The sequence below is a fragment of the Strongylocentrotus purpuratus genome, unplaced genomic scaffold, assembly GCF_000002235.5.
Source record: "Strongylocentrotus purpuratus isolate Spur 01 unplaced genomic scaffold, Spur_5.0 spur5_scaffold_19, whole genome shotgun sequence".
NCBI lineage: Eukaryota > Metazoa > Echinodermata > Echinoidea > Camarodonta > Strongylocentrotidae > Strongylocentrotus > Strongylocentrotus purpuratus.
The window spans coordinates 16,568,717-16,583,717 of record NW_022145604.1 but is presented as its reverse complement, the minus strand read 5'-3'; the positions used below and the strand labels follow the sequence as shown (position 1 = coordinate 16,583,717).

General features: G+C 39.2%; 1 protein-coding gene across 2 annotated transcripts; it reads right to left on the bottom strand.

Annotated features, from left to right (window-relative positions):
* Positions 1-16: 16 nt before the first annotated feature.
* LOC115926066 lies at positions 17-13,087 on the bottom strand. Of its 2 annotated transcripts, none has more exons than XM_030990428.1 (3): positions 13,002-13,087; positions 831-1,058; positions 17-359 (listed from the first exon to the last, which is right to left on the bottom strand). In XM_030990428.1, exons 2-3 carry the CDS (start codon positions 1,014-1,016, stop codon positions 90-92), a joined length of 456 nt encoding a protein of 151 aa, XP_030846288.1. In that variant the 5' UTR covers positions 1,017-1,058; positions 13,002-13,087; the 3' UTR covers positions 17-89. The 2 variants fall into 2 exon arrangements, with proteins under 2 accessions (XP_030846288.1, XP_030846287.1); XM_030990427.1 differs by lacking the exon at positions 13,002-13,087 and adding an exon at positions 8,205-8,341 and having other exon boundaries at positions 18-359.
* Positions 13,088-15,001: the final 1,914 nt, after the last annotated feature.

The following is a 15,001-nucleotide window of genomic DNA, read 5'->3' as shown; positions in this document are numbered from 1 at the left end:
ATGGTACATTTTGTTTTTAGCACACCTAAATGATCAATATTTTTATTAATATTAGATTTTAGCCCATAATTTATTCTCCAACAATATTATTATTTGTGACTAGGTAGAGATGAATTTTGAAAAGATTGATAAAGACTGACCTCCAGCGAGCTTTGATTATTGACATCATTAGTCTCGTCAAGTTCATCTTGAAGCACCTTATCCGTCTGCACACTATCCACCGAAAGCCATGCCTGATAGTGATGTTCATTTCGGAGTCCTACTCCTAGGGTCATCCGACTCATTCCCAAGTTCATAGCTCTGCTCTGTGGGTCACCGACGGCAAGGAGATGATCATCAACCTGCCCATCAGAACCATTCTGATCATAAAAAAGTGAGAGATATATGATACAAATTTCATAATTATTGTAAATTAAGCAGAAACTTTTGCATTCACTAGACGCACCATGCAAGAGGTGACCATAACAAAAAATCCCCCAATTCTATATCACATTTCTCTAATTTCAGCTTAACTCTATTCAATTCAGTCATTCATTCAAAATAACATTCATCTTCTTCCGTTCAATTTGACAACATATTTGACATTTGTTCAAACAATACAATTTAAATAGGTAGGAAAATTTTAAAAATTGTATTACAAGGAAGAACGTGCGAATCCCAGTAAGCATAGCTTGGGTATGTCCAAGTTCACATATACATAATATAATCTATGAAGAATTCAAAAGGAATATACCTATTCATATATTTGTATGTACATGTACAGGTACATGTAGCTGTAGATGTAGCTGCTGTAGCATAGGATATGTGTCATTTCAATGTTTTCTCCTCACCTCAACAAGATTGTAGCCTTTTTCTCTAAGAAGAGGCTGATACCTCTTCATCTCCTTGAGGTTTATCAGAGAAACATCGGAATCTATTTCTCGCTCAGACGTCTTGGAGTCCTCCAGATTTTTCAGGGAAACATCTGAATCTGTGTCTTGCACAGACGTGCTCAGATTGGCAGCCATGTCATACATGTACTACATGTAGTTGGAAGCTACCATGTACAGTACACGTACCTGTGAAGAAGAAAAAAAGGTTAAAACTATTTAGAAATGCTACATGTATTAGCTTCAGAGATTATCATCATTATCACCACCATGATTTTCATCATTATAATCATTATAATCATAATCATCATAACAATAACAATTATAATAATAACAATACTTACATGTATGATAACTTTTTTTACTTGCTTGTGCCTCTCCTCAACAGATACAGTGCCTATACCTCTAGACCCCGCTAAACAATTTTTACAGGCCAATATACAGTTTTTGTCTATATTTGACACTTAACATGGATTTTGAAGTCAATACGTCTTAATAGATTTCCCTTTGTCTTTCCGATGCTGGTAGTCGGCTAGAAGATATTTTAACAAGCAAAGAATCGACCCGATCGAATCAGAGTAAAAATATTTTTTTCATGAATTCATAATTTACACAATAAAAACTGCAAACAGGCCAATCTTCGTCCTTCTACACGTACATGTACATGTACACCTATTGCATGCACTACAAGTCAATGAACATATAGCATTACAACATCACAAATAAAACTATTTCCTGGTGTCTCATACCAGCTCACTTCCTCTAATAAATATCATTTTACATGAAATGAGCAGAGGCGGCGCTCCCCCCCCCCCCCCCACACTTTTTGGAGTACCACCAAAAGTGCCCCTTTTGACATAGGAAAAAAGCCCTTTTTACTTTGACAATTGAGTGCCTCTTTTCTTTTAAATAAGTACCCCTTTCCCTTCTAATAAGTGCCCCTTTTCACCTCTGATAAGTGCCCCTATTTTGGCAAGTGCACCTTTTCCTTTAAATAAGTACACCATCCCCTCCTAATAAGTGCCCCTTTTCACGTCTGATAAGTGCCCCTTTTATTTTGACATGTTCTTTTTTTCCTAGTGATAAAGAAAGAGAGCCCCTTCCCCCTCCCATCAATGCCCCCTTTTCCTCTGATAAATGCCTCTATCAAAATCTGATAGGTGCCCCTTTTCCTTTAAAGTGTCCCCTTTTCAATCTCATTAAAAGTGCCCTCTTTCATCTCAAGTGCCCATTCTCAGGTACAATAAGTGCCTCTTTCATTTTGAAATGTGCCTCTTTCCTTTTCTAATAATTAAGTGTAATTTTTTCTTCAGATAATCGTACCTTTTCGTTTTTATAAAAGGCCCTTTCCTCTCTCATAAATGCCCCCTTTTCACCTCTGATAAATGCCCCTTTTAAAATGAATAGGTGTTTCATTTGCATTCTCATAAGAGCCTCTTTTAATCTCTATTGAGTGCCTCTTTTCAGGTGCGAGCAGTGCCCCTTTTCATGATAGCCCTTTTTACTTTGACAACTGCCGTTTTTTGTTTCTAATAGGAGCACTTTCCTTCTAATAAGTGCCCCTGTCCCTCTTCAATATTAAACAGCTCATTCCCTTTCTCATAATTGCCTCATTTTACATCAAATAATTGCCCTTTTTTTTTACTTTGACATATATATGTCCCTTATCCTTTCTAATTAGTATACATTATTTCCTTCTTCTAAGTGCCCCTTTTCCTTGTTTATAAAAGCACCTTCCCCTTTTCACCTATGATAAATGCCCCTATTAAAATCTGATAGGTGCCCCTTTCCTTCAACATATTCATCTTCTTCATTCTCATAAGAGCCTTTTTTTACATGACCTACAGTACATGTACATGCATGTACAGTACATGTATACCCAGATGCTGTGTGTCTGGACAGGTTTTACATCTGGACATTTGATTTAAAACAGCAATTTGAAGGATTTTGCAAGCAATATATCATAAATCCTCAAAGAATTATGTTGGACAATATTATAAATGACAAACATTCATGATGGTATTGCCATTTGATCACTATTTTTCATTAAAACTGAAGGCAGAATAGAAGGCTTTGTGTTTGATGTTCATTGCTCCCATGGCTCTCGAGATGTAGTAATAATACAGCAAAAAACACTGAATTTCAAAGAAAAGTGAGTGTGACCTATCATTTTTAACCTATGTCCTTCCCCAGAATGTAATCAGTTTGTCTCCTTATGGTGATAGTATATGAATTGTTTATAAATGAGATCTTTTTTTTTCCTAATCATCATCATCATGGGTGTGCAGCAAGGGCCGTCTGTGTATGGGGGCGGCCACGGTTTGCAAATTTCAATATTAGTAAGTAATTCCCCATACCACAGAAACTGTCATACTTTCAACAAAGTAGAACCACTGATTACCCCTCCCCCCCCCCCCCCCCCCCAAAAAAGCATCAAATTAAGAACTTGGATTAGATTTAGAATTATTTTGCCCAATTGTAATAATGTCACCTGATTCCCAGTTTAAATCTTGCCCCCTTTTTGATGACAGGAGGAGGGCGTGCTCCGACACAGAGTGTAATTTGACAAGAGTCAATGTCAAGAGTCAATGTCAACACATATTTTCATTCATAACTACAGTACCGGTATGTTGCACTGGCAAGAGTACACACACAATATGCACCATGTATCGATATCCTACATACATGTACATGCATGCATGTCCATGTTAGAGAGCTTTGTTCTTTGTTCACGAAAACCACAGACAGTTACGACACACGCCAAATTATTATAAACAAATCACAATGTCATCTGACGTCTTCCATATCATTAAATACACACTTTGATCTTCATACAAGAAGTCAAATTATCCACTTACAATTCCACTTGAATGAACACAATGTCAGCAAACAATGCAGTTTTACAAACACTTATGTATCAGTCCAAAATCATAATAGCGCTAGCCTGGCTATAGCTAGATCAGGGAGGTGGGAGGACAGTATCGAATGATGTTGACGTCACGTGATGTTGACGTCACGTGATGTGACAAGTTCATGTCAAGTACAGTTAAAGGGTGATGCATATCAATGCATGCGATGGAGGTGTTTCATTCACATAATAATATATTGTGCACTACATGAATTTAAAGTGAGCTAATGTAACCCATTTATTGAAACTTGAATTTCTGTTAGTAGTTTTCTTAATGATTTCTACAAAGAGTACATGTTGCAAAAGATTTTTTTTTTTTTAATGTAAAAAAAAATGAGCTGATATGAAAACAGGTAAAAGTTTTGCAACTCGATTTCTACACTACAATAAAATTTCTTCCAGATGACAAATTATTTCCAAACTTAAGTTATGAACCAACGCCTGTACAGTACGTACAGTGGAGTTTACTCCACGGTAGCATGGGGGGGGGGGGGGTCTTTTCAGCCTTACATGTACATGATTAAATTGTGCTAATAAGTCAAACCCATCAGGAGTCAGGACGTTTTTTTCTCTCATTATAAGATGTATTTTTTCACACTGCGACCTCACAAATCTTCAAAATATTGCTCGCTTTGCTCACTCGCAAATAAATATTCCGACCATCACACCCAACTGCAAGGTAAGATGCTTAAGCAGTATCTTAATTGGCCCCTGTAAAGAAAGAAACAAATATTGTAACAATACACCCATGACAAAGGGCGTATCCAGGATTTGTTAAGGGGAGGTGTTTTTTGCCAATACGTGAGAAAATATTTAGGGACGAATCAGCCAGCCGGTAATAAAGCAGGGGGGGGGGGTGAGGGGGTAGCACTAATTTTTGGCCGGGGGGGGGGGACCATAGATACAACACAGATAAAGGGCGTCTTTAAAATTCTAAAACACCCCCCTTTTGCCAAGGAGGGGGAGGGGGCGAGTGTTTGAACATCTAACACACCCCCTGTTTGCTACGATCGAGGAGGTGTTTGAACACCCAAAACACCCCTCGATAGGCCAACGCCCAAGATAATGTAATCATAATTATGAAAATGTAGGGGTTTAGATGTACATGTACCAATGTCTGAAAATGTATGTTTTTGCTTTTGAGGTTTCTATACAATGTATATGTACATGTACATGTACATGTAGGTGCCCTTTTGGGGGTGCCCCCCCCCCCCCCCCTCCCCCCTCCCTCCCACTGGAAGATGCAATTATAACTAGGCTGGGCATACAAAAATACAGAGTTTCATGGCAATTTACCTCTTAAAACCTTTGGCCTATATGTACATGTGTGCCCAGACGCTCTGTGTCTCGCAAGTTTTGTATCTGGACAGTTTTTTTTTTTAAACAGCAATTTGAAGAAGTTTACTGCAAGTAATATTTCATAAATTTATCTTAGAATTATGTTGGACAATATCATATATTTATAAAATAATAACAATTCATGATGGTTTAATATATTAATTGCTATTTGATCACTATTTTCATTAAAACTAAAGGCAGAGCACAAAAACACATACAGTGTATGGCAATATACACAGCAAAAAACACTGAATTTCAAATAAATTTGTTTGAGACAAAATCCATTAAAAAGTCATACGCCAGAAAACAAAGGTTAAAGTTAAAGATATCATGGAGAAAGTCAGAGAATCAAAGTGGAGATGGGCTGGGCACGTAGCAAGACATCAGGACAATAGATGGACAAATCGTTTAACAGAATGGCAACCAAGGATGGGAAAGAGAAGAAGAGGAAGGCAGAAGAGAAGATCGACCTAACATCATACATGAGAACGGCCGCTTGGACTATGACAGCTAGAGACAGAAGAGAATGGAAATGTTATGAGGAGGGCTTTGTCCAACATCTGGATGAACTATAGCCTGTTAGATAGATAGATACCCATAGGAAAGTGAAAAGTATGCCGCAGACCTGCCGCAGACCTGCCGCAGATCTGCAGCAGACCTGCCGCAGACTTTTAGTCTGCGGCAAAGAGTATGCCGAAGTATGCGGCAGAAAGAAATTTTGCTGCAGACTTGCCGCATACCAGTATGCCACAGGAACAGTCTGCGGCAGATCTGCGGCAGGATGAAATTTTGCTGCAGACTTGCCGCATACTAGTATGCCACAGGAACAGTCTGCGGCAGATCTGCGGCAGGATGAAATTTTGCTCCAGACTTGCCGCATACTAGTATGCCACAGACAGGAACAGTCTGCGGCAGATCTGCGGCAAGATGAAACTTTGCTCCAGACTTGCCGCATACTAGTATGCCACAGGAACAGTCTGCGGCAGATCTGCGGCAGGATGAAATTTTGCTGCAGACTTGCCGCATACTAGTATGCCACAGGAACAGTCTGCGGCAGATCTGCGGCAAGATGAAACTTTGCTGCAGACTTGCCGCATACTAGTATGCCACAGGAACAGTCTGCGGCAGATCTGCGGCAAGATGAAACTTTGCTCCAGACTTGCCGCATACTAGTATGCCACAGGAACAGTCTGCGGCAGATCTGCGGCAGGATGAAATTTTGCTGCAGACTTGCCACATACTAGTATGCCACAGGAACAGTCTGCGGCAGATCTGCGGCAGGATGAAATTTTGCTGCAGACTTGCCGCATACTAGTATGCCACAGGAACAGTCTGCGGCAGATCTGCGGCAGGATGAAATTTTGCTCCAGACTTGCCGCATACTAGTATGCCACAGGAACAGTCTGCGGCAGATCTGCGGCAGGATGAAATTTTGCTGCAGACTTGCCGCATACCAGTACGCCACAGGAACAGTCTGCGGCAGGTCTGCCACAGGAAATCCCATTAAAGTCTAATAGGGCCAATTGAAACCAATCATCTCATGCATATTCATTATTACTTTACACGTGTGACAGAAAAATACATTTATCATGATTTGTTAAGCAAATTAAGACAATGCACATCATTTTTGTGATTTCTATTTTCCTTTTGCCATTATTAACCAATAGATTATTTTGTCTGATCATGTTACAATTACATTCACGTTTAAGCAATAGATATATTGATTACTAACCAAGAAACTATGATTACTAACCAAGAAACAATATACATATTTAGTATATATATGTGTACGAGCCTGTGTCACTTTAAATGTTACTCTTGAATACACTTCAAATGATCAATGTGATGAAGTTAATACAATTGAGAATAGAATATACCTAATTGGTAATATATATATATATATTGGTATTACCTAATTGGTAATATCGATATTGCCAATATCGATTACGAAGTATCAATCAGTTTATCACTGGTTCTTCTACATGCATATTGCCACGTACTGGATATGAAAGAGTATGCGGCAGGTCTGCAGCAGGTCTATATGAGATATGAATATTCATGACGAAGAGTCTGCGGCAGGTCTGCAGCAAGTCTGCGGCAGACCTGCCGCAGACTCTTCATCATACTGAAAGAGTATGCGGCAAGTCTGCAGCAAGTCTGCGGCAGACCTGCCGCAGACTCTTCATCATACTGAAAGAGTATGCGGCAAGTCTGCAGCAAGTCTGCGGCAAAACTAATTTGCATGTGAAAAAGATGACTGTCTGCGGCAGGTCTGCTGCAGATCTGCGGCAAGTCTGCCGCAGGAGTATGCGGCAGGCTCATTTCTTTCCTATGGGTAGCCTTTAAACCTTTGACCTACCCCAGAATGTAATCAGATTGTCTCCTTATGATAAAAAACATAAGATAAAAAAATATATATGTAAACTAAAAAATCTATTTTCTTTCCAATAATCATCAGAAAAAAACTGAGGGCAAACTTTTTGCCAGATTCTGGTGAGAATTAATTGGCAAGTTAATCCCCCCTTGGGCGTGCAGCAAGGTTTTACCGTTTGTGTAAGGGGAAGGTTGACAAATGTTAATATTATTAAAGAATTCACCACAGAAACTGTCAAAATTTCAACAAAGTCGAACTATATTATGTACAGTAGATCTACCCTTCCCCCCCCCCCCCCAAAAAAAAAAAAAAAAAAATTAAATTTTTTTTTTTAAAATCAAAGAACTAATTAGATCAGATTTTGAATTATTTTCAAAAATGTATAACCTCAAAAACTGATTCCCAGTTTAATCTTAACACCTTTTTTACGAAGAGGGAGGGGGGGGGGTGTGCTCTGTCACAGAGTGTAATATGACAGGAGTCGGTGTGAACAACACAAGTTTTCAACACAAGGCAAATAGTACACACAGCACATGCACTAGCTGGTATGTCATGCTTACCGGTACACGTACATGTACATTCAGATAATAGCATAGAGACCTAAATGTTCAAAGTGCGCACGTCAAATTATTGTAATCACAAACCACAATGTCATCTTCCCTATCATAATATACACTTTATAATCTTCATACAAGAAGTCAAATTATCGACTTACATTTCCACATGAATGCACACAATGTCCCAAAGGTAAGACCAGCTATTAATGGTCCTATAGTTCTCAGACAGTTTTATCAAAACAAACAAAATATCATAATAGCGCTGGCCTGGTTAGAATGATGTCATTCATTGACGTAATGCATGTTATTTACATGAAGTTCAAGTCACGTGTGATGATGCATATCGATGCGCGCGAATGGGAGGCTTCTTTCATTCACATGATTATTGTGCACTACAGTGTACATGTACATCAATACAAATGATTGAACCCATTTATTGAAACTTTGATTTTGTTTATAGATCTTATCAATTTGTACAATGAGTTTATATTATTGCAAATAATTTCTTTATTTTTAAAGGAAACCAAAACCTTCATACTAAGTTACTTTTATTGTAAAGTTTAAAAGATTTGAATAAAATCAGTGAAAATTTGAACAAAATCGGGCAAGGAATAAGGAAGTAAGCGCTTTTTTAAATGACTAGTCACTAGAGGGCGGTATTCAATTTGATGACATCATCTGTGAACAACTCTCCATGCCTTTTGTACATAAAATTTCACAATTTTTTTGTTTTCTTCGTATTTATTTGTGTTCTTGATCCGACTTCAAAGCATGTGAAGTAGAATATCATTTTGCATTCTATATCTTGCTTTCGGGGGAGTACATTATCTCAATCACAAGAAAGAAGGAAAAACATGAAATTTGATGTACAAAAGGCATGGAGAGTTGTTCACAGATGATGTCATCAAATTGAATACCGCCCTCTAGTGACTAGTCATTTCAAAAAGCTCTTGGCGTTGTGGCGTGCGCCTGTAATCCAGCTAAAAAGTGGAAGTTACAAACTGATTCAGCCGAGGACGCAGGTTCGAAACTGAGTCACGTCTTTCGGATGGTGACGTTTAAAGGTCGGTCCCAGACGTAAATAATCATATCTGATTGATACACGTCTGTAAAAACCCAATACACACACACACTCTTACTTCCTTATTCCTTGCCTGATTTTGTTCAAATTGTCACTGATATTTTTCAAATATCTTAAACTTTACAATAAAAGTAACTTAGTATGAAGGTTTTAGTTTCCTTTAATGTAAAAAAAATAAGCTGATATGAAAACAGGTAAAAGTTTTGCAACTCGACGGATCTAAAGGGCCTTTCGCGAAAATATTTCATCCATTTCTGCACTACAATACAGATATATTCACAAATTTCTTCCAAATGACAAATTATTGTAGCTTGTAACTTTACCAAGACTGGGCCAAATTTCTTATAATTTTGATGATTCCAGAACCTTGCAGTACACACCAATACTTATATGCTAGATGATCAACCTTTTCTGATCGATTCCACACCGTTCCTTTCACAATGCAATCGCATGACTAGAACTGGTCTTTATCTTTAAGCAGTATCTTGGCCCATGTAAAGAGAGAAACAAATATTGAAACAATACACCCATGATCAAGGGCGTATCCAGGATTTTTTAAGGGAGGTATTTCTTTGCCCAATTTGTGAGAAAATATTAAGCAGGAAATCAGCCAGCCGGTAAATAAAAAGGGGGAACTGATTTTTGCCTGGGGTGGGGGGAAGGGGGGGGGGCCATAGATAAAACACAGATAAAGGGTGTCTTTAAAATTCTAAAACACCCCCTTTTACCAAAGGAGAGGTGGTGTTTGAACACCTAAAACACCCTGTTTGCCAAGGAGAGGTGTTTGAACACCCAAAACACCCCTCCCCCCTCGATACGCCAATGCCCATGATAACATAATCATAATTATTAGAATGTAGGGGTATACATGTACCAATGTCTAAAAATTCATGTTTTTGCTTTGAGGTTTTCCTACAATTTATGTACATGTGGGTGCCCCCCTCCACTTTGGAAGACACTCCGCCCCCCCCCCCCCTTGGAAATAAGACTTAAGTACTAAATACCATTTGGGGTTTAGAAAAAAAAAGAATGAATGAGAAATTGAGACTGTTTCTCCGATATAGAATTGCTTTAGTTACATGTAGTTGGTCATCATTCTCTACTGCTAGAACATGTACAAATTCATTTTCGCTATGACTATAGTCTAATAACATGTAATTATGTATAAACAGCACTAGCTATGCCCCGGGGGGGGGGGGGGGGGGGGGGGGGGGGGGGGGTACTCAGATTATAGTCGGACGAGGGTGTGCGGCTGAGACCTCCGAACCCATACCCACATCCAAGGGTCCTTTTGCTGAAATAGGTACCCATGTCTAAGGATTTTTTGTCAAAAATGGACCCATGTCTAAGGATTTCAAACTTCAAATATTACATTTTTTAAGCTGTAATAATACACTCCAGCAAAGCATATGGAGAGTCAACGCTAATGCATATTGACCTCTAGCACTGCACTACGCGTTAATAGGCAGCATTTAAATACATGAATAGTCAATACGCTCATAACACAGAGATGCACACAATCATGCCGATGCGGCTGATCGGCAAGTTCGACAGTGGACTCACAATTTGATTTTTTTAATTATTCTTTCTAACATCGGAAAGTTAAAAAATGTATATTACTGCTATTTAGATCTTATTGATTGTCACTAAAGTATTGATTTTTAGTGTTATTGGTTGAGTTTTACACAGTGGTGTTTGAAATGTTGAGAATCAATACTAATAGCACAGCTTTTAATACACAGCCAGGATAGTAATGCACCTATGTGTGTAATAATACAATGGCCAATAATTTTGCAGTTTCTCGATAAAGTTCTTTATTAGTAAACTGTACCATACTACATGTAGTTTACAAGTAGTTTACACACATAAAGATGAAAACACCATGCAACATAATAATACTGTGCTAGCACCTCTAGCATCTGTTTTAATTGAAGGACTTTTCCTGTTAACGTACCCGTACACGAGCTCTCAAGCATTGGCTATATAGCTCCCTGCTTGAGCCCCGCTGCTGCCCGGCTGCTGGACAGAGGGTACGCAGGGTATAGCTGCCGATCTTTCAGCGTGCGAAGCGCTACAAGTTTCCGGGGGTACGACCCCTATACGGGCGGATACCATACCTAGCGCGCATTATGCCATATGAGTACCCGGTATAGAGCCCATGGGGTCCTGATATATGTGGTACCCCGGGATCTAGTTGAGTTTACGAGCTACGTACGTACACCCACTGACTTAGAGGTCAGTGCGTACACCTCGTACACTGGAAATGCAATCACCGAATTCGAAGGGTCCATTTATTTAGAGATGGGAGAGATTTAGGCATTTTCAATGTAGGAGCAAATCCCAAAATCCAGGAGAAAATGAGGGAGAAAAGAGGGGAAAGGAATAAATGAAAAAAGGGACCCATGTCTAAGGATTTTTTTAATGAAAAGGGGACCCATGTAGGATCTTTCCTGAAAAAGTCACCCTTCCGAGCGGCACATCCCCGTATACCCAATATACGTGAGTACCCCCCCCCCCCCCCCCCCCCCCCGGGAGCTATGCCCAGTATTCGCTGAGCTGGGCATGCAAAAATGCAGGGTTTCATGGCAATTGACCTCTTATAACCTTTGACCTTAAAGCTGTGTGTCTGGACAGTTGATTTAAAACAGCAATTTGAAGAAGTTTACAACTTCACAAGCAATATGTCCTAAAATTATCTTTTAAAGAATTATATTGGACAATCTTATATCTTTATAAAGGACAAACATTCATGATGGTTACATGTACGGGTATATTGCTATTTGATCACTATTTTTCATTGAAACTGAAGGCAGAACAGAAGGACACCCCCCCCCCCCCCCCCCCACAACATAATGAGTTTATATTACCGTATTTACAATTTCAACACTCTAGACTCAATTTAAAAAACTATACCATAACTTTAAATCACCTTTAAAAAATAACCATGCTAACCATGTCATAATTCAGCAAAGGAAATAGAACCACCGATTACCCACCCCCCCCCCCCCCCCCAAAAAAAAGGGGGGGGAGAAGAAGAAGAAGAAACTTCAAGTTCAAAGAACTTTGATTTTAATAATACTAGATTCTAGATTTATTTTAGAATTATTTTGCCAAAATGTAATATGACACCTCAAATACTGATTCCCAATTTAACTAGCCCCCTTTTTGATGAAGAGGTGAGGAGGTGCTCTGCCGATCTGTCGCAGAGTGCACACAGGAGTCAGCGTCAACCACTCCAGCAAAGCATTAGAGAGTCAATGCTAACGGCTTTATTGGGTATTGACCTCTAGCGTAGCACAAAGTAAAACGAGGCAGCAATTGCACTCATGAATAGTCAATACACTTATTGCACACTTATGCACACAACAAATACGATGTGGTTGATCGGCAAATTTGACAGTAGACTTACAATTTCAATTTTTAATTATTCTTTCTAACATCGGTAAGTTAAACGAATTGTATTTTTCTGTTATTTAGGTGTCATAAATTGTCACTAAAGTACCGATTTTGATTGAAATCGGTGGAGTTTTGTACAGTGGTGTTTGAAATGTTGAGAATCAATAGCACAGCTTTTAATACACAGCCAGGATAGTACTATTAGTAATGCAGCTATGCCTATGTGTGGGCGTACCGCTAAATTTTTACTCGTGCATTCAATGCACGTGCGCTGCACAGATCAGACTTACCGCAAGTACACACAACATTAACAATGCACATGAATGGTATCATGCTTACACACATAGATAATAGCTACATTGTTGTTCAATGCAATTAAAGTGCGCACGTCACGATCACAATCATATGTTATCTATAATCTGCCATATCATAAACATACACTTAAATCTTGATACAAGAAGTCAAATTATCCACTTACATTTCAACATGAATGCACACTATGTCCGGGAGATTACTAGGCAAGACCTAACACTGATTATTTGATTAATTTTACAAACACTTGTCAGTCCGCGGATCCGAAATCACAACAGCGCTGCCCTGGCCTGCTGGCTATAGATAGAGGTTGACGTCATTATGTTACAAGTTCAAGTCGATCGAGTGCGATGCATATCGATGCGCGCCGATATACATGAATACAAATGAGCTATTAATGTAACCCATATAGATCTCACTTTGATTTTATATATCATATATAATATATATTTTACAATGAATAAATTACTGTTGCAAATGGTTTCTTTAAAATGAGCTGATATGAAAACAGGTAAAAGTTTTTGGGAACAACTTTAGAATACCCCACCATGCGAACTAAAGGTTTTTTTTTGATCCGCCAACCCAACGCTTCAACTTGTTAAAGTACTACAACTTGGTGCAGAGATATAGTCTTGAATGGAAATCACAATCGTGCCGCCAACGTGCCAACGAGCCAACATGAGTTGAGAGACTGAATTTATATCGCCAACGTGCCAACGAGCCAACATGAGATGAGAGACTGAATTTATATCGCCAACGTGCCAACGTGCCAACGAGCCAACATGAGTTGAGAGACTTGAATTTATATAGCCAACGTGCCAACGTGCCAACGAGCCAACATGAGTTGAGAGACTTGAATTTATATCGCCAACGTGCCAACGTGCCAACGAGCCAACATGAGTTGAGAGTTTTGAATTTATATCGCCAACGTGCCAACGTGCCAACGAGCCAACATGAGTTGAGAGACTTGAATTTATATCGCCAACGTGCCAACGTGCCAACGAGCCAACATGAGTTGAGAGTTTTGAATTTATATCGCCAACGTGCCAACGAGCCAACATGAGTTGAGAGTCTTGAATTTATATCGCCAACGTGCCAACGTGCCAACGAGCCAACATGAGTTGAGAGACTTGAATTTATATCGCCAACGTGCCAACGTGCCAACATGAGTTGAGAGACTTGAAGATAAATCGCCAACGTGCCAACGTGCCAACGAGCAAACATGAGTTGAGAGACTTGAATTTATATCGCCAACGTGCCAACGTGCCAACATGAGTTGAGAGACTTGAAGTTAAATCGCCAACGTGCCAACGTGCCAACGAATCAACATGAGTTGAGAGACTTGAATTTATATCGCCAACGTGCCAATTACGTGCCAACGAGCCAACATGAGTTGAGAGACTTGAATTTATATTGCCAACGTGCCAACGAGCCATAGTTGAGAGACTTGAAGTTAAATCGCCATCGTCTTGGAAAAGGGCTTATGAGAATGAAAAGAGACTGTTTTCATAAATAAAAAGGAGACTGGTTTCACAGATGAAAAAGGGCATTCATGAGAAAGTGAAGGGGCTCTTTTTTAAATGGGGGCGCTTATTAGAAAGGAAAGGGGGCACATGTGAAGATATAAGGTGCGCTTATCAGATTTGAATAGGGCAATTATCAGAGGTGAAAAGGGGCGCTTCTCGTATCTGAAAAGAGGCACTTAAATTATTACAGATTATAAAGGGCACTTATGAGAATGGAAAATGAACACTTAATGGGAACTTGTCGAACGAAAAGGGGTACGTGTAAAGAAGAGGGTTTTTATGTCAGAGGTGGAAAGGGGAAGGGGCACTTTTAAATATTAATAGGGGCACTTTTCAAAGTAAAAGGGGCACTTTTTATGTAAAAAGGGGCACTTCTTACAAAGTTAAAAGGGCACTTTTCCTGTTTTAAAAGGGGCACTTTTGGAGAACTTGATAAAGTGGGGGGGGGCACTGTGCCCCCCTCCCGGGAGCGCCGCCTCTGATAAACATACCTACAACGTACATCACACATAATTATGTGTATATACTTTTATAAACGTTATAATTTTAAATGAAAGTTTCGCTTGTACCAGTTAAATATTCGTCTAATAGTAAAATATCCTAAGCACTAAATGACTAATCGAAACTGTTTTATACTCGA